Raw genomic sequence first — 21,070 nt, forward strand, 5'->3', positions numbered from 1 at the left:
GCAGCCATATTGAATTTTCTGATAGACTGCATGATCCGATTTGCAAAATACTGGTGGAAATTGATTCCTTGACCATAAAAACCTATGGATAGACACCAGAAGTGTGGCCGTAGTCCTTGTAGAGTAGGAGATATGACACTTTGAAGTTTAGGGGATCACGCCTAGTGGCCATCTTGGATTTGCACGATAGAAATGCCTGGTTATGATTTTTAAGCCATTAATTGTTATTTCCTTCATAATAACTCACCAAATCATGCCAAAAAAAAAAAAAGAAAAAAACAGATCTTAAGGCAAGTTCCTACCACTTAGGACCAACTTTATGTATCTTGGCAGCCATCTGGATTTTTGGTGGCCATCTTGGATTCTGGACAAAGTTCAAGATGGCACAAAATCTTATTTTAATTAGTATGGTCTGAAGTACCGGAATCTGTTGAGAAAACCTTGACATAAAAAAAATGGCAGTTTTTACCTGGCTCAGCCCTGTCTATAACTAAAGTGACACGAAATACACAATGACATGGCTAAAATTCATTGCTATTATCGGTGCATAGAACGCGTAACTCAACTAGTGAAATATATTTCTTAATTCCATATGTTTGTTTACACTATCCATTGTTTCTACCGTTGTCCATCAAAATTGTGGCAGCCCTCGCCGATACCATAACACCAGCGACCCCACACCTCTGTGTTACACCAAATTTTGTAATGCCATATCGAACATGTACTCAATTCTGCGAAAGTATCACAAACTACTATGCTAAATCACTTTTTGTGATGCCATCACGTTTTTGGCTTGAGATGGGGTTGGACAATTACATATGTAATTTATAAGTGATGTTTTTGTTAGCAACATTATCACTTATATTCTACCATAAGTGCATCAGCATGTTCTTGAGTAAAAATTCACTTATCTTTCTTAAGCCCCTCTCACACAGAAGGTGTATACTTGGCAATCAGAAGCCTGTATGGCACTCGCCACCCAACTTGCCACTATTCGACACAAACATTTCACTATTCGCAACAAATACACCACACTGCTTGATGCCCATTCGTCAGGGTGGGGTGAGGTTTATGACAGGCTCAAAACACTCACCACACAAATCCATTCATTGTGCCGGTGTTGCAGACCTAACAGTCCCTCCTAAAAAATTGGTCCCCTCTGCCTTCACTTCACGTGTCATTTTGGGAGCGTCAGCAGCGATCACAGATTATGCCTCGTTTCTGCTTAATACCGACTGAATAATTTAAAATGTTTTCCTTTGTCATCTGATGGTTAATAATCACATTATTCCCTTTAAGTGCTTTGGGTGTAGAGAGTCAGACTCAGAGAGTCAGACTCAGATGTGCTGCTGTGGCACTCTGATCGGTCCCTGTCTTTTATTATGAAATAATGCTGAATTTATGTGGAAATGATTGTTGTACAAGAGCTTCAGATCTGTTATCATATCTGTTACTGAGATGGATGACTGGAGTGGAATTTTAAGCGGAAACGAGGCAACAATCTGTGAATTGTTGCTGACGCTCCGAAATTACGCATTCACAGTGAAGGCAGGGGGAGACCAATTTTTAGGGGGACCGTTCAGTCGGCGACACTGGCACAATGAATGGATTTGTGTGGTGAGTGTTTTGAGCCTGTCAAAAACACTCACCCCACCCTGACGAATGACATCAGCAGTGTGGCATTGTGTGACGTATTCGTTGCGAATAGTGAAATGTTTGTGTCGAATAGGGGCAAGTTGGGTGGCTTGCATTATGCTCCACTAATTTTTCAAATCCATGATATAATGGAAGAAAACAAAGGCAAAGTTGATAAAACACTGGCCAGGAAGCAGGAGAAGATGTGTTACGTTAAATCCCACTGAGCACAGCTGCGCACGCACTGGAAGTCACCGGTATTGGCGGTGTGTACAGGTGTTTCTGCAGCTCTTATAGCATGTCAGTGGCTGTCACTAACATGACATGCACACTCCTTTTGTGCAAGAGGGACTATACCTGCCATCTTTCTCACCTTTGCACTCGTCTGAGTCAGTTTTTGTTGAGGATTTCGTCAATATAATTTTGTTTGTTTGTAACTCTGGTAGTGTTTTGTTGCTTTGCCACATAATTTTGGGCTGTCACGAAAGCCCCGTTTACACAGTGCCGGTTAGAGCTCCCGGAAGCGTCCCGGAAGACTTTTTGGCTCCTCCAGGCCGTCTTAGGGATCACACGTCGTTGTTAACGCCGGCGCTAGGGGGTGTGGCTTAGTTCCGGCTTTACCAGGAATCGTCGAAAAAATTATTCAACATGTTGAATAATTCCGGGTGCGCTCCCGGAGAACGGAGAATTTGCGTGACAACGGAGACAACGCGAACAATGGCGTTTGATATTTTTAATTGCCGTATCATCCTTTCTCTTCCTGTAGTGCCGCAGTTTACACCGCCGTTATTCGGCGGCCGGTGTTGTATCCATAATCAATGGCGTATAGAACGGCGACAGAGGCGGTCAAAACTGCAGCGCTAGCGGACAGTACACCATTCTATACGCCACCTCCCGGTTAAAATGGCGTTCCAGTATAAAAAGTATAAAAAGAAGAAGAAACAGCAGAAGAAACAGAAGAAGAAGAAGAAACAGATAATAATAATAATAATAAAAAATGAGTCCTGGAGTAACGCAGGATTTACCCTGTTTGCCTGGGTAAAACCTGGGCATATAACCAGCGGTATACAGGGCTTTATCGGCTTCAGCAGAACACCGCCATTCTCACCCGCGTCTTAACCTGCGATTGTAAGGGATAGAACTGGGTATTAACCCCCGTTGCCTGATGTGTGCCGGATGCCAAGGCGTCAAAACATTGCTTTATTTGGCAGATTTAGCAGCATTTTATCCGCCTATTTGCAGATAGTACAGCGGTCAAAACGCTTGCAAAGTGCTCCACCCCTTTCCACCGCGAAAACAGCCGGAACTACCGCGAACTTCGGTCTACGTACTACCCGCCGACTAAACTGTCTATGTGTAAACGGGGCTAGTCATCTTTGAAGTCTGGCTTCAGTCCTTGTTTTTCAAAAATGTAATCACTGCCTTCTAAAAGTACCCAACGCCAATCACCTCATTTCTGGCTCCTCCACTTTCCCTGACAGTTTGACCCCCCACCCCCCCAAAAAAAACACAAATGCTGATCTTCTCCTTGCTTCTCAATCAGCTCAGTGCACAAACCACTCACCATGAGCACTTCCAGGTAGAGCCTTACCTCAGATGGCCTTGCATCAATTCCAGCACCTTTGCACTAAGAGTCCTTACTTACTGTCAGTGAACTGAGTTTAAAAATTACTGTTCCCACAGCAGGCAGAGAACTGTATCTCTACAAGTCTTCAGATAACAGTCATCACGTTTGACTGCATCTGCACCCTTGATTTAACACACACACGAATGAACACTGTTTTATGCAAACAATTGCACAACATGCCATCCTGTCAGAGGGCAAAACTACAGAAGCCAGCCAATTTAATGTCAAACATCCTTCTGAGTGAGGTTGGATCCGTGTGCATGGCTGCTGTTCGTGGCAGAGGAGACTTACAGGGTGATGTGATATCTGACGATTGCCTCTGGGTGTTCTGGTGCGTGCAGAGTGTTCATTATTCCCAGGTTGTATCCCACATGTCTCCTGAGCACCCCTGGCTGCAGCCTCTCTGCAGCCAGTCGGTGTGTTCTAGGCCACATTCAGACACGCCAACGCATTCCTGAATGTCAGAATGCAGCTGGAAAAAAACAGCAAAGAGAATTTTTGTGTACCACAGGCTTATTTGAAAATTGATATTTTGTCTTGTTGAGCTATTCTACAGTGTTTCCCAGACTGTTTTTGAATTTGCTGCATGAGGCACCACCCCCCAAAAAATGCTCCCCATAACAAAGACTGTGGAGTTGGCAGCATATCTCAACCTCATTCTTCTTCAGCCACTGGATGTGTGGTGCAGATGAATCACAGTGTTACATAACATGGTTGGCTGTTTTGCAGGGGACATTTGTGGAAATTATGGCCCATCACTGTGTTACAGAAAGGATCACAGCAATGTGGTGAGGCAATTAGTATATGGGATTTCAATATTGAGGGATAAAAATGTATAAATACATGTCACTTTAATGTTTAAACACTATAAATAAAGTTGTTATGTAGTACTAGTGGGTGTCCTGTGGGGATCCATGGGCTATAGGGTTTATAAAATAGGTAGCTGACTTTTTTCAAGGGTGGTAATAAATATCCAACGTTGCTATAATGTGTTGGAATGACATAGAACCTTAGACCTCAACAGTTTTAAAGGAAGAACTCACCCTTTTTATTTCTGTTAAGTACGTAAATTTTTAAATGTTAATTTACTGTCTTAATGTATTTATAAATTGTTGATGTCCTTGTTATCATATACACATTATTATTATTATTATTATTTTATGTTATTATTACTCCTATTTTGTCATTTTATTTTTAAATGGCATAATGGAAATTAGTGATTTCACTTTCTTGTGTAATCCATGCATTTTTAATGTATTTACAATTACATTATGTACCTACACTCTGGTGCGGGGCGGACAGAGAGGCAAAGAAGTGTGGGGAAAATGAAGGAGGTGGGACTTGTGCTGCTTGTAAATAACTGGTGCCATCCGGACACATAACCATGAAGGAGAAGATTTGTTCCCGGGAGGTGGAGATGCTAGCGGTGAGTTTAAGACCTTATTATGTGCCGAGAGAATTTTCTCACATTGTCGCCATTATTGTTTACATTCCGCCGCGCTCTGACCCCTCCGTAGCGTGTGACGTCATTCATGACGCGGTGGCAGGGATCCAGTGTCAACACTCTGATGTGCTGATTGTTATCTCTGGAGATTTCAATCATGTGGACTTGGGCCCACATATAGGAGGTTTCACTCAGTATATCAATTGCACCACAAGGCACAATAAAATGCTGGATCTCTGTTACATCAATGTGAAGGATGCATACAATGTTGTGGCCCTGCCCCTCTGGGCAAGTCAGACCACAATTTAGTCCATCTCGTTTCATCCTACACACCCCGTGTAATGAGACTGCCTGTAACCACCAGATCTCTCAGGAGGTGGACCCAGAGACCAGCAAAGCTCTGAGGGACTGTTTCTAGTCCACTGACTGGAACGTCCTTCTGGTCACACAGGGTACTGATGACAACCTGGAGGGAGAAGTGGACTGCATTACTGACTACATAAAATTCTGCACGGATGTGGTGGCCCCTGTTCAACAGTGCGATGTTTCCCAAAGAACAAGCCCTGGATAACAAGCAGCATTAAACATCAATTAAATCTGAAAAAGGACGATTTTAAAACAAGGGACAGGTACCGTATCAGGGCTGTACAACATGACCTGAAGAAGAGCATGAAGCAAGCTGAGAGGGATTATAAAAGGAGGTTAGAGAGCAAACTGAAGAATAATAGCATGAGGGAAGTGTAGAGTGGTATGAGAGCCATTACTGGCTACAAAGCGAAGGAGAGCAGGCCACACAGGGACACCGCCATGGCTGAGGAGTTCAATCGGTTTTACTGCAGGTTTGACCCTGCTGCTGCTGCCTCCTGCACTGCTCCACCCAGCGGTGTCTCCACCTCTGCTGCTGCCTCCTGCACTGCACCACCCAGTGGCATCTCCACCTCTGCTGCTGCCTCCTGTTCTGCTCCACCTGGCAGCGCCTCCACCTCTGCTACTGCCTCCTGCTCTGCTCCACCTAGTAGCTATGCGGGGGGACTGTATAGGGAGTATTCACCATGGACGAGGTGAGGGCGGAGCTTCGAAAGGTGTGTCCTGGTAAATCAGCTGGACCTGATGGCATAGCACTGAGGGTCCTGAAGGACTGTGCTGCAGAGCTGGCAGTGCCTCTGCAGGTGCTCTTCAATCGGAGCCTGCAGACAGGGCAGGTGCCAAGGCAGTGGAAGACCGTGTGCATTGTGCCAGTGCCCAAGGTCGGGAGGCCATCAGGGGTCAAAGACTACAGACCGGTGGCCCTGACATCTGTGGTTATGAAGACACTTGAGAGGCTTCTTCTTTGGCTTCTTGGGCCACAATTACAGCCTGCACTCGACCCTTTACAGTTTGCCTATCGAGCGCATATGGGTGTGGAGGATGCCATATTGTTCATGCTGCACAGGGCACTCTCCTTTCTTGATGGCGTGGGGGGGTATGTGCGGCTTATGTTCTTCTTTCTCTTTTTGCTCTGTATGCACCACTCTGCATTTAATCATTAGTGATTGATCTCTGCTCCCCTCCACAGCATGTCTTTTTCCTGGTTCTCTCCCTCAGCCCCAACCAGTCCCAGCAGAAGACTGCCCCTCCCTGAGCCTGGTTCTGCTGGAGGTTTCTTCCTGTTAAAAGGGAGTTTTTCCTTCCCAAGGTCGCCAAGTGGTTGCTCACAGGGGGTCGTTTTGACAGTTGGGGTTTTTCTGTAATTATTGTATGGCTTTGCCTGGCAATATGAAGCGCCTTGGGGCAACTGTTTGTTGTGATTTGGCGCTATATAAATGAAATTGATTTGATTTGATTTGACTTCTCAAGCGCATTTAATACCATCCATCCCTCTATTCTGAGGGATAAGCTTGTGAAGTTGGGTGAGGAGCGGGTATTTATCTCCTGGATCAACAGCTACTTGACAGAGAGAACACAGTACCTTAGGTTGGGGCAATTTCTGGAACTGTGCAAATGAGCATCGGCGCTCCCCAGGGAACGGTCCTCTCCCCTTTTCTTTTCACACTGTATACATCTGACTTCACCTACAGGACTCCAACATGTCATATGCAGAAATATTCTGATGACACAGCTGCGGTGGCCTGTGTGAGGGGAGGGGACGAGACAGAGTACAGGGCAGTTATCAAGGAGTTCACCAACTGGAGCAGGTGCAATGGGCTGGTATTGAACACCAGCAAAACAAAGGAAATGATAGTTGACTTTGGCAAGAGGAAAGCACAACACCTACCAGTCAGTATAGACAATGTGGCATTGAGGTGGTCTCCACATACAAGTACCTCGGTGTCCACATTGACAATAGATTGGACTGGTTGGTGCAGGTAAATGCAGCGTATAAAAGGGGACAGAGCAGATTGTTCTTCCTCAGAAGACTGAAATCTGTTGATGTCTGTAGCGATATGCTTTTCCTTTTTTATCAGTCTGTTGTGGTCAGCGCTCTATTGTTTGCTGTTGTGTGTTGGGGGAACAGCCTGTCTGTTAGGGACAGTAACAGACTGGACAACTTTGTCAGGAAGTGCGTGTCAGTGATGGGGAGGGAGGTGGCCTCTGTGGGTGAACTGGTAGAGTGTAGGTTGAGGTGTATTATGAATTCCGTTATTAACAACAACTCTCATCCTCTACACAACACTGTGGTTGCTCAGAAAAGCAACCGCAGTGACAGATTCCTCTCCATGAGATGCAGGACTGAGAGGTATAGAAGATCATTTGTCCCGGCCGCCATGAGATTGTTTAATGCTTCTTGTTAATGTAGTTTTACTTCCATGTGTTTTTATATTTGTCTTATTTATTGGTATTTTATTGTATGGATGAATTGTGTATGTATGTATGCTCTCGGGCAGATGAATTTCCCCTTACAGGGGATGAATAAAGTATTTATCTATCTATCTATCTATCTACATTGAACTTAATAAATAAAATCACACACACACACACACACACTCATACATGTACACAGATGCCACTTCATTTTTAACATACAGATGATTTACCGCCCCTGCTGGAATGGAGTGTAGGTCCAGAATGTAATTATCAATGTCCATTGTTCAGTGAAGCTAATATCCATATTTCTCCAAAAATATTAGTTCTATCAACTTTCCGTTTTTGTGGTGTTCATCCTTGACCCAAAATACATAAGCATACCAAATGGCAAATGGCAGCTCCTCCCAGTTTCTCCATGATCAAAGCCATAAGCATGCACACACATGCACAGAGGCCACTTGGTTATTATAATATAAATGCATTTTGGGTGTGGACCAAAGTACCAGAGAAGCACATTAAGGCCAGTGAAGCACATTAAGGTTATTAACATCCCATATTATCTCCTCCAAGGAGGGTACATTAGTTGTTAGTCTTGTTGAAGTAATTCGACAAGGCTCTGTTGGTTTGTTTGTTAATTTGTTTGTCTCTTTGTTTGTTTGTTTATTAGTTAGTTTGTTCACCTTAAATTTGGATTAATTTTCATCTGATTGACTTGAAATTTGGTTATATCTTGCAGACTGGCAGTATCTAGAAGCCTATGGTTTTTGGAGTGGTTTCAATTATATTTACCATTGCTAATTGGGTCACACTTCACAAATTTTGGAAAAATAAATGAAAATCCTGGTGGCAACAACCGGTATTACAGCTTTACCTTAAAAATGATCAGTCTTAAAAGCACCTGCTTTATTTAATGACCATGTCAAAAGTTTGTCTGAGAACAATTAGCGCCGGCTTTAAATAAACGGCAGGCATTCTGTGGATTAAAAACATAACATTTTTGGAACTAAATGTAATGAGTCACTCTTTGTTGCACCCGTAGCCATGTAATAACGTCAATGTGCGCGTGACCTTTTTAAAGTCGTCTGTTGTGTCTTGCTGCACTCTGCCGCAGGAACTTTGTTTTTTCTTTGATTAATTTGTCTCTCAATGAGCTCCACTTGTTCATACAATTATCAACCTCCAAACCGATACGGTATGTTCATCACACCCAGGGAACTGTGTGAAACTAACACTATTGATTAGAGTCACATTCCTCCGCTCTCCTCTCCTCCTTTCTGCTCTCTATCTCTGCTCCGACCTTCTTCAAATTATGATTTGGATTAACTATGGAATTGATCAGCTGGTCTCTCAACGCCATTGACCCCATTTGTTTTCGACAAGGAGATCAGGGTTTGGGGACCCTGCGTGCCCTGATGGAACCTACCCAGCGGGCTTTTCTCTCGACGCCTGAGAGAATGGAGTGTGACATGTGGCTCCACTCTCTGTGGAAGACATTGAGGATTCATTCGTATTCGCTTTTATGGTGGGGGGTTTGGTGCAGATTGATTTGTGCGCTGCCCTGACCCACAGGAATATTAGCAAGACGGCTGCTTCCAGAATTTTGTCCCCTCATCAGTCCATCATAATTAATGAGTTGGTCAATGCTGTGTAATCTCAGACTGCGTGAACTGTTGAACTCAAACGCAAAATGGATTCAATCTTGGAGCAAATCACTGCATTGCAAAGGAATGTACTGCTGAGGACCACAGAATATTCTTCATAAATTTGGACTCTCGACGGTCAGGGGTGCAGTAAATAGAATTCTGTATCTCTCCGCCAAACATCAACATGGCAGCCTTGGCTAATGAACATTAGAACTTTAGAATTAATCGGTGTGTCAGTTCTTAACTACTACATTCCACTGAAGCGCACGCTGGGACACTTCTAGTAGCGATGTCACTTGTCGGAAACAACCGAGTACTCATGAGTACTTTGTTTTCAGACGTCTCTGTAGCTGTTTGCTGTGAATGCCGTATACTTTGAAACCAGTCATGGAAGTGCACAATGTAATCCCTCGGATGGTCATTGGATGGTCACTAACAGCATAAATCTTAATTATTATGATTTTGGTGCAACATGTCCTTTAAAGACATGCAGGTTAGGTGAATTGGAAACGTTGTAATTGCCCAGGTGTCCCTTGCAAAAGAGATCTCGATTTCAATTTTCTCTCAGCCACTGAATTTGAAATGTTTGCTCCGTGGTACAGTGGCTGAGAAGTGCAAATCAATTACTCGTGAAAACTGAAAGTAAAAGAGCAAAAAGACCATTCGACAAGACTAGTCAGTCTAACACTGACTTTTCATTTGTTTGTTCTTCAGTAGGATATCTTAAAAGGATATGAATAGATTTTGATCATACATAGTGGAAATTGTGGAGGGGATTTAGATTAAGGTGTGGATTTTGGCTTTTATTATTGAACTTTGATGGGGGAGGAGTTATACTATGTTTTTTCTTGAGCCTGTCTTTTACCTTATATTGCAATGAATTGCTGCCTGTAATTAGGACTGCTGGTCAGATCAGTAATCAAATGTCAGGACTGCTCCTTGATAATGATTCTTGATCACAGATTAAAGATCAAAGGCAGGATTATATTCAAGGGTAGCGCTTGCCTTTGTCAAAAACACCACATAAAGGCACAAAAACAACATCAAAACCTCAAAGTGCAAAGTTCAGCAATGAGAATCAAAGTTTGTGATTAAAGATGAGTGATCAGTATCAAATGTCAACAATGTTGCTCCCAGTGGTTCAAGTCAGTCAGTGTGACTCCTTTTTTTAAATAAGGCTACCAGAGCGGGGTGAGGTAATTCACCGGTCCCTTACAGCCGCAACAAAGGCCCAACATTAAACCTGGCAGCTGTACTGCCACAGTACCAAATGTAAGACGACGGGATTCATGGGCTTTAATACTCAGTCAATGTGTTTCTGCTTAGTTCTGTTAGGCCAACAGGAGTCAGCCTTTCTTCTCTAATGGTTTTCTTACACAACACTGACAAAAACCTGAGGCACTCAGGACTCTGGTTTAGGGCAAAGGAATATTATTATATCTGTAACTCTGCAACATTTCTCCAAAAGATATAAACTCGGTTTTATGGCATGTGATAGATATATTCAGCAATACTTCAGATGTTATTATTTTTTCATTTAACAGAAGCTTTAATCTGTTCATTTCAATATATTTGTACAGTGCCAAATACCAGCACGCCACCTTAAGGCACTACACACGATTAAGGCCTAGTCGTTACTCTATATGCAAATACTTTGGCGACAGTGCTAAGCAAAAAAATGCCTTCAGTGCTTTTTGATAATAGGAAGGAATCTCAAGCAGGACAGAGTCAGTGGGGTGTCCGTCCACAGTTGTTGTTGTTCATTCGGCTGCTCCCGTTTTTTTTTTTTTTTTTTTTTTTTGGGGGGGGGGGGGGCGAGGGGTCGCCACAGCGGATCCAGCCAGATCCGCATTGGTAATTGGCACAAATTTTACGCCGGATGCCTTCCTGATGCAACTCCAGTTTTACCCAGAGAAACACACACAGTGGCTGGTGTTCCAAAGAGGTCTCCCATCCAAGTACTAACCAGATCCTGCTCTGCTTAGCTTCTGAGATCTGACAGGATCAGGCTGACACAGAGCAGACCGGCTACCCGGGTGTCCATCTGCAGTGCAAAACAAAAAGCAGACCAAGATTTCCATAAAAGATAAATGACAAAAAAAAAAGAAAAAAAAAAACTAAGTCAGATTTTGGTCCTAATAAAATAGACAGTGGCAGTGATGGTATTGATGCCAGATCAGTCACTGAAGCAGGAGGCTTTCCACAGCTCACCCCAACCCAGATCAAATCCCAAAAGGTTTAGAATCAGCATCTGCGCACCAATGCTAGTGCAGCAGATAACAGAATATTTGCAGAGGAATCCTTCAAATCTGGTTACAAGCACCAAAGTTTGCCTGTGTATACCTTTTGGTACATATTTTAGAAAAATAACATTAGCCATTTTGAATTTTCAATAGGGGGGCAAGTAGGGGTCAATTGAAGAACTGCATAGGGGTAAAAAAAATGTTCCAATCATATTGAAAGCTATACCACATTATGTGCCTGATCACAAAGATTCCAAAACGGTATAGTTTGGACTATGTGTGACTGAATGTTCTGGAGTTGTGGGGTAAAACAGCAAGCATGGCGACAAAGGTTACTTTCAGTTTGTACAAGGGTCAAAAGTTAAAATTGCTCCAATTATGGTAAAACATGATGCAAATTATTGGTTGAGTTAGTAGGATTTTAAAAGGAATAGTTTGCACCATGTGTCATGCTTAGTTATCATGTTACGGGGTAACATATGTATGTCACGTCATAGAATCCAATGTACGTCAACATTGCTTGACCTTTACTTTAGAGACCAAACATTCAGCACAGTCAGAACTATTCCATTTGTTAATCCTATTAGTTCAACCAATAATTTGCACCACATTTTACCAAAACTGGAGCAGCTTTAAGTTTTGACCCCTGTACAAATTGAAACTGACCTTTGTCACCATTCTTGCTGTTTTTACCCCATAACTCCAGAACATTCAGTTATAGATAGTCCAAACTGTACCTTTTTGGAATCATTGTCATGAGATACATAATGTGGTATCACTTTCAATATGATTGGAACATTTTTTTAATTTTGACCCTGTGCAATTCTTCAATTGACCACTACTTGGCCTCCTATTGAAAATTTGAACGATTCATACAGTTATCTGCTGTACTATGCCTAGAACTTTTATGCGAGGTGCTGACCAGCAAATCTACAGCAGTTTCGAGTTCAGTGTGATGTTCAAGGACAGTTTAGGATGCAGACATTAACCACCTCTTTTGTTAATGAACATTTTGCTCCTCCACCTAAGCCAGAGTCATCCTTTCTCCACATATATGCACATATGTTCAGCAAATTTAGAATCCGTGACTCACAACATGTGCCAGTCACTAGAATGAGAGGTGCCATGTTACAAATTTGGCAAACGCATTCATCCAAACACAAGCTAATCACACACCAGCTACAATATGAGGTATCAACCTGCACATGAGAACCAGTTTGTGTCTGGCTCAAGGGCACTTTGTTGCACAGACAAGAGTAACTGTTCTGTCCAATGACACTCTTGATAATGAATAATCCAGTCTACAAACAGAACTATGTTCACCCAACATGGCTTTGTCCACTGATGATGGAGGTTATGTAATCACCATGGCATTTTCACATCCATAGTACAAAACCTGCACAGTTTCTCCAATTGCAGCCACAGAAACTTACAGGGAGTCTTGGTGGTTTTCCTCACTAGCCTCCCTCCTACATGCATATGCATATATATAAACTAACAAAATGTCATTTGCTTCACAAATTGCAGAACACAGTGTTTTTCCTATAAGTGCCATGGTTTGACATTCTTGAAAGAAAAAAAAAAGCCTTGAGTTGCTTCATGGAGTCAGGCATGTAGAACGGAAAATTCCTTTGAAACATTGGGTCCTGCAACAACAGACTCCCTGCTGTGACATCTCGTCACCCACTGGCCAGGTGTGTTTCCCGTTTCCACCACCAGAGGCCGATAGAGTTGTGAAATCGAGCAGGGACAATGGATGGAAAAGTACCTCTGCAGAACAAGCAGGTTTGCAGATTGAGCTGAACATTCTGTTTCGGCATGCCGATCAGCTATCAATAACAATCACAAAGGAACACAATGTTCTCCTTGGTCGTACTTTTTAAAGTTTAACTTTTGAGCCCTGCAAAGTCGCACTCTGCAAATAAAATACATAATGACAACTGATCATGCAACTTGTTGTTAAATATACACTTTAAAATCACATGCTCAATGACATTAAATGAAAAAAACAAACAAAACAAAAAACAAAACAAAAACAAATGGCATAAAGTTGCTGTATGTGTGGCGTCTCTGGTGGGTGATTACCAGTGTCAGTTTGTTTATGTACTTATTTTTATTATTCTAAAGATCATCTGCTGTAAGCCGACTGATCAAGCGTAAATTGTTTCGCTGGATGTTATCTTGTTTTGTGCGATAACTCGGTCTGTGGCTAAATTGCAGAAGCGTCAAGCGTGCAGGACAAAAGTTCAGAAGCAGGGCAAGTGTAATGTTACATTCACATGCTCCGAGTGAGCTCGTAATTATGAACATTCATTTTGTTTGGCAATAAATTGTGCTGCATCGCCACTCTCTTTTTGACAAGTCTTGTTTTCATTTTTAATGAATCACTTTTATACTTATGCTGCAGTGTAGGCTCCAGCACACAGTAAAACTGACAATTTGCAATTGCAAATAGTTTCTCTCAGCTGTAATCATAACATAAACAAGCGCGAAAAGCCCATTGAAAGTACAGATTAAAGATGGCAATGAAATTGTGGTAAACAGTCATGCTGATTTTATATATTAGTGATTTAATTGTTGAGATTGCTTTGTGCCATGAATGTAGTTGTTTGTAAGAAATGTTGTGTATTTTTTTAAACAACCACAACTGTATCTATTTGATGTTTCTTTTTTTCTGTTTGTCAAATGTTTTTTTTTTTTTGAACTTCACTTAATTATTTTTGAGGCCCACAATGTAAATAATTTGCTTGCTTTATTTTGTCATCGTAAGCAATATTATTTAGATGTATTCTATTTTGTAGTTTATTGTGTAAATAAATAAAATCAAAAGTATCACGAGTTTAAAATGAATTCCATGTCAAAAACCTCGAAAACTTAAGTGGTGTCGCTTTTTCCTGTGCGCCCTGAACGCATCCAGGCTGTCATTCGATCCTGTCACGGATGTTGTGACGTCACGCGGCCAGTCTCTCATAAAGAGGCCGGAGGCAGAAATAGCAGCAGACAGTTGCTTCTTGTGGCAAAGCTGAGCGACACACGGACTCTGCGCGAAAACAGTGCGTCGGCAGTTTATAGTAAAACAGAAACTGGATATTCTCATTTAGCTTTAACCACAAAGGCGCAAACGTGGCGACAAATATCTTTCAAACAAGCGTGGTCTTCAACATGAGCACGGAGATGTTCGCTAAAACTCCCATGGAGGTGGCCGTCTACCAGCTGCACAACTTCTCCATCTCCTTCTTCTCCTCCTTACTGGGAGGAGATGTAGTGTCGGTTAAACTTGACAACAGGTAAATTCGCAATGTGACGTTTATTATATGTAGGTAAAATGTAAATGCTTTAATCCTTCTGTTTTATGTATTTATTTTTTTTAATTATGCAGGCCTTTTTTTCATTGCTTCTGACTACGTTTTCACGCGGCTTTTCACAATAAAAGCACCAATATATCGCTTTTGTGTATTTTAATGGCATTCTTTCCCCTCTGTAGTCCTGTTTAGCTATATATTTAGTAGGATGATTTAAAACTGTAAAGAGACATTTATGTCTCAAAATTGTTCTGCTTTGCACACTTTGGAGTTCACTGTGTTTGCGCCTAACACTTGCACACAATTTTTTTTTTTTTTTTTTTTAACAAGTTAAAAAAAAAGGTTAATCATGATTTGGCACCTTCTGTGGTCAAATTCAATTTTATTTATTGCAAGTTATTTTTTTAAGAGGAATAGTCCAAAAATATGTATCAGTGAATGTTTAGCATTGATAAATGACTGGCGAGATTAATAGATAATGACAGCAGGAGTAGATCGGCTTGTCCTTGCAGTGTTGTGGTGAGGTGTGTTCTTTCAATGGATTCAGGAAATGTCGTCATGATGTTGTTTACAGATGAGCTGACAAACATGTTATTTGTTTTGTCTGCTTTATAGTCCAGTCCCTGAAAAGTAAATGTATGCTCTTGATCTGTCTTGCAGTGCCTCTGGTGCTAGCGTAGTGGCTATTGACAACAAGATTGAACAGGCCATGGTAAGTTGAGATAACAGACACCACACAATGATGGGGATGCATGCTACAACACATGTGCAAGAGTTTGGAAGCAAATTCCAAATTTGTGATTTTACAGAATAAGCAGTGAGCTGATGCTGCACAGCAAAGTGTTTACAGTGACAGCAGCAGGGCAGCAACAAGTTTCACAAAGCTCATGTTGTAAAAATGTAGTCAGAAGTTTTCATTACCTGAAGGTAAAATATTCCAATATGCCCCCCCTCCCCAAGACTTATGTAAAATGTAACTGTCAAATATATTCATGTCAACATCAGTTTAAGCAAAGTTTCCTGTTTATGGAGGCTTGTCCTGTCAAAGATTGGCATTTTCCATCAACAAATGACTTATAATAAGTAAACGAAGATGACAAAGTTTGTTAATGTGTAAATTGTATTCACTGGGGTTCATTCTAGGTGTTGGTAATGTTAGACCTTACTTGTGTGAAGCGCCTTGAGTCAACTTTGTTGTGATTTGGCACTATATAAATGAAAATAAATTGAATTGAAAAACTGGCTTTGGAAACACCTAAGCATGTACATCTGTAAAATGCAATCAGTGAATGATCAGATAAGTCAATTCATTCCCTTCAGTTGAACACAATAATTAAAAAAAACAGTGAATGCCATCATATTATATTTCTCCAAATTAATAAGAACAAGAGTAATCCGAGATTTCTGACATCTGCCAAGGGTTGACAAGGACTCAAAATAACAGATATGTGATTCACATCGTGTCCCAGACTTTACCTGAATCTGTATTCCACAACACAATGCAGTGACTGCATACTGATCCAGAATGGTCTGATCAAGATGTTGCAATGTGATATTTAATTCACTAACTGAAAAAAAGAGGCATCCTCCTGATCTTGGTTTTACATCATGATGTTGTATCTGAAGTAGTTTTGACGTAATCCTTAAGTCTACAAAGTGAATTCCTGATCCAGAATCTGGATCCGGATCCAGATCACCTCCAAGATTTATTGGAATGTTCCAAGGCTTAATGCCAATGTGTGGTGAAAATTTGGGGAAAATCTGTTAAGTAGTTTTGACATAATCCTCAAAATCAAAGTGAAATGTACAAATTGAAATCCTGATCCAGAATCCAAATATGGATCACCTCCAAAATTCAGTGGAGTCTTCCATGCCCTAATATCTATCTGTGGTGCAAATTTGGTGTGAATCTGTGAAGTAACTGTGACATAATTCTTAAAAGCCTATATAAACTGAAATCTTGATCCAGAATCCGGATCACGTCCAAAATTTAATGGCGTCATCCATGGCCTAAAATCTATCTGTGGTGAAAGTTTAATCAAAATCCGTGGAGTAGTTTTGACGTAATCCTGCTAACAGACAGACAAATAAGTAAATGCCATTGATTATATGTCCGCCAAGGACGTAATAATGTGTTTAAAATTTGGTTAACATTTAATGCACCAAATCAGTACAAACAGCAACTTTGTTTTGCTTGGGCAATACCTCATAAACCTGTTTACTACCTGCGGGACTTGTCTGCGCTTATTGCAGGGAATGATGTTATTGTATACATGGTGGAAATAAGGAGCAGATGTGGCTTGTCTTTTACTTTCCTTTTTCTTTACAAAGCCTAAGTCTGCTTGTTATGAGAACTATTCCAGTACAAAACTGAGTATCAAACACTCCTAATTCCTCTCCTCCTTTGTTTGTTGCAGGACCTTGTCAAAAACCACCTGATGTATGCGGTCCGTGAGGAGGTGGAGATCCTCAAGGAGCAGATCAAAGAGCTGGCAGAGAAGAACAACCAGCTGGAGCGTGAGAACTACCTCCTGAAGAACCTGGCCAGTCCAGAGCAGCTGGAGAAGTTCCAGTCGCGTATCCCGACAAACGTGCTGCTGCCTCTGGACAATCAGTCAGACCAGCTGTCCCACGAGCACCACCAGCAGCAGGCCTGCAACCTCAGCACTGGCTCTGCTGTATAAGTGGCTCTGTCTTGGGGCGGGCAGAGCCACTGCCGTGTCACGGAAATGGACCTCCATTTTAACCAGTGTTCTAAAATCGTCGCTGCCGAGACTCCTTTGAGACCGCAAAGGAGATGCATTGGGGCAGAAATGATTGAGACACGAAAGAACTGTTAAATCTGATTAGCACAGAACTTAAGACGCTCTGTCCGGTGCAGCCTCAGGCCCGGCCTATGATGCCATCCAAGTGTTTGTCGTAGTCTCTTGTTGTAGACAACAGCGCTAAGAGGGAGGGCTGACTATACGCGGACGAGTGCTTGCTTTCAGACAGAGTGGGGAAGCTTTCCCTGCCTAGCTGGACCCTTCTGAAACAGCCTTTGCTCCAGAGAGCAGGTGAGGAGGTGTTGATTGGGCTGGTCCTGCAGGTGATAGGTTGGAACATGGAGGAGGTTTTTCCCTCTGTTCACGCAGGTGAAACCCAATGAGATGGTCCTCCGTGTCTCATGAGGAAGAGCCCCGGCTTGTGGACTTGTCCGAGCTGAAAGTACAAGTTTCACAGGTTGCCAGCCACATAATGACACTTTCTGTACCTGCTCATGCAATTTTGTACATTCAAGCATATGATGAATACTCAACAGGATAAGCTAAAGCAGTAGAGGTGGAGGTTAATGCAGTAAAGCTGAGGGTCTGCTGCCCCAAACTAATCACTATACTGTATGATTCATAAAAATGTCTTGTACTGTCTGCAGTTGGGGCTAAATACTGCATGTGAGGGATTTTTATCCTGTTTTGTCTTCTGTTTTTCTTTTTTGCTGATTTGAACAAAATGAGCTGATGTAAAAATAGGAGCATTTTAAAGTGGATTTGTAAGATTTTATTTTTTAAATCGTGAGTACAGGCATATCTGCCCCCGACTGTTTGCTTTATAGGATGGCAACAATGTACAGTATATAACATAGAAACATCCAGAGCAAGCAGACGCACTCCTGATTTTGAGCACCATTGTACAGAATCTGGACTGATAATTCATTTTGAAAACAACGGCATGACACCAGTGCCTGTGTGTAGTAAGACAGGAACACATTTCTGCACTGAGCTCTGTTAGTGTCTTGTAGCTATCACAGCAGCAGAAGCCAGTAAACCAGGACCGTGTGTAAATATTCACAGGGAAAAGTTTGTTGGTGTGCTATTGCTGACTACTTTTTTGTTGTTTTTAATTTTGTAAAGATAATGGTGTTGTTGCTGTACTGTATCTGTCAGAAGTTTTTCGTTATTGTGTGTGGATACAACTGCACATTCGCAATAAATCTTGTTTACATTAAACTATCACTGGCACCGTGTCACTTGTTGCATACTTACAGACCCGGAGTTTGTTTGACCCATGCAACATGCATCAATTTAAGTGGTGCTTATATTGCGACAAAGCATTTATTTTGAGAACTGCACGGTGATGGTGGAAAGTGCTTTCAACAGGAAGAAACCTCAAGCAGAATCAGACTTTAATGGAGGAGTCACCTGCCATGACAATCTATGTAAATGGTGATGAAATACGTGGATGGTTCACATAATGCTGTGGGTTAAAAATGGTGTTTTGAACACTCAAAAGCCCCCCCCCCCCCCCCCCCCCCCCCCCCGACTTTTGGTCAGCCATTTAATATTTGAGTATCTGCTGATGCAGTACTTTGATTTTCCTAGCTATGACACTTGTATTAATACACTTGGTATTGCTACTGTAGAGCAGGAAGCTGAGTGGGTGAGGAACTGGCCTGCAAATATGTAGACCAGGTTTTGAAATTTACTTATGCTACCTGCGTGGGCATTTAATCTACATTGGCTCAATTAACCCAACGGTAAATGGGTACCGGTCTTAGCTGGGGAAGCAACCCACATTGGACTGACATCCTGTCCAGGGGGAGTCATAGCCTCTCAGCTGCTCATCTGTGCAGAATCCAGATATGAGCTACGGGCCTCAGTACGGATATAGGGCATACTTCTCACAATTGCACAGGGGTGCTGCCAGGGATTTTGGGCCCCATGAAACGAAATCTCACTGGGCCACTCCCGATATTTTGTCAGTATTATTATTAGGGGCCTCTCTGGGCACCTGTCAGTCATGGGCTTGTTCCAGCTTCCTTCTACATCCAAAGAAATGCAGGCTAAGTGATTTGCTGACTCTAATTTGACCATAGGTGTGCGTGTGTGAATGTGTTTGTCCGTCTGTACGTGGCCCTGCGATCCACTGGTGCCCTGTCCAGGGTCTACTCTGTCTCATGTCCTGTGACTGCTGGGATGGGCTCCAGCCCCTTGTGACCCTTAAATGGAGTAAACCGGTATAGAAAATGGATGGATGAGTGAATGAATACTTCATAGTGCAGAACTGTAATAGTAAAACAAGAACATTAAAGAGTAGCAGCAATTAGATGACATTGATGAACTGTGTTGTTAAAAATACATTCATCCTCATTATTACATTCTAATGATGTCTTCAAAGGTGGACTTTTACCTTAAAAAAGGGGAGGAGGCTTTCCAACCCCTCACTCTTCCTGCTAACAAACTATACAGTACACATTAGCAGGAGCAAAATGACAAAAAAAAAAAAAAAAAAAAAAACGTGTTCATGTGGACTGGCAGGTACAAAGCATATCCCATGTACTATTCATCAGAAACAGACGGTGCATATTTGAAGTGAAGCAGAGTGTAAATCACCTTTTCAGAGGTCTACTGTGTCACTGCTGATGAGTCAGCAGACAGCACTGGATGTTAGGTCCATAAGCAGGGAGGTTATGAAAACAGAACACAGACTGATCTAAGACTCGTGTTCAATGAATCTGAAACTGCTGAATCACAAAATGCCTTGATCAGCCATGGCAGCACTTGCAAACGGTGACTTAAGGGCATCGTGATGCACTCCATATTACATGGAGAAATGTGGCATGGGTGGGATTTGAACCCAGAGCCTTCTGCACTGAAACCAAGCGCATTAACCACCACCTCTGCAAAATGAACTGCCAACAAGGATGGGATTCAAACCCACGCATGCAGAGCACAATGGATTAGCAGTCCATCACCTTAACCACTCAACCACCTCGTCACAATTATTCAGCAAGTAATACATAAAATTCCACATAGCAAAGGTGTTTCTTCGATTTAAGTTCAAAGCGCTCAGGGCAAGAATCCAAAACCGGGAGGTCACTGATGACAGGGAAGTAATAAGCAGTTTTCCAGCAGAATTAAATCTGCAAGAGAGAGAGAGAGAGAAATGTTAACAGTTTGTTCTGAACAGCATTTCCCATCAGACGGACTGGCAGTCCGTCAGCCTGTGTGGTTAAGTTGCAGCTTCCCTGGTGTGCAGACTGGGCTCAGATCCATGTTTCGCTGAGAGAAAAAAAAAAAAAAAAAAACGCTCAGGCCTTTGGAAAACTCAGAACTGGAGCATATCAAATAACAACTGGGTAAACATTGCGTGTTCCCTGGTGCTTGTTTTTCTCGGACAACAGCCATGTCTTGGCATTTTGTGTCAAAACAATCAAATGTTCTGCAGTTTTTCTGCATTGATTTGGGCGTGCTGAGCACCCTGTGACCCGAGACGACATTTGTTTGCAAACAAAAGAGGGACAGACAGATAGTGGACCTTTTGCACAATGTAAAGTCAGTCCTTCTAAGTCCTTCTAGGGGTGATAAAGTGGTGACCTGAAGTCTGGATAAACCTGGCGAACTAAATGCTTGCAA

The 21,070-nt window shown here is 42.2% G+C and overlaps 1 protein-coding gene and 1 non-coding gene across 3 annotated transcripts in view; one reads left to right on the plus strand and one right to left on the minus strand.

The window, feature by feature from the left end:
• tsc22d3 (TSC22 domain family, member 3) overlaps window positions 1-18,681 on the plus strand; it is a 136,689-nt gene extending 118,008 nt beyond the window's left edge. The window contains exons 2-5 of one of the 2 annotated variants that reach the window (XM_034182286.1): window positions 2,148-2,153; window positions 14,432-14,663; window positions 15,339-15,390; window positions 17,096-18,681. In XM_034182286.1, coding sequence (XP_034038177.1) covers window positions 14,539-14,663; window positions 15,339-15,390; window positions 17,096-17,362 — 444 coding nt within the window. In that variant the 5' untranslated portion in view covers window positions 2,148-2,153; window positions 14,432-14,538 and the 3' untranslated portion in view covers window positions 17,363-18,681. The remainder of the gene's footprint in view (window positions 1-2,147; window positions 2,154-14,431; window positions 14,664-15,338; window positions 15,391-17,095) is intronic. The other variant, XM_034182287.1, reaches the window with a different exon arrangement.
• A 1,669-nt stretch (window positions 18,682-20,350) lies between these two features.
• trnas-gcu lies at window positions 20,351-20,432 on the minus strand. Its single transcript has one exon. It is a non-coding gene; the product is annotated as a tRNA-Ser (tRNA).
• Window positions 20,433-21,070: the final 638 nt, after the last annotated feature.

The sequence above is a fragment of the Thalassophryne amazonica genome, chromosome 11 (genome assembly GCF_902500255.1).
Source record: "Thalassophryne amazonica chromosome 11, fThaAma1.1, whole genome shotgun sequence".
Classification (NCBI taxonomy): Eukaryota; Metazoa; Chordata; class Actinopteri; order Batrachoidiformes; family Batrachoididae; genus Thalassophryne; species Thalassophryne amazonica.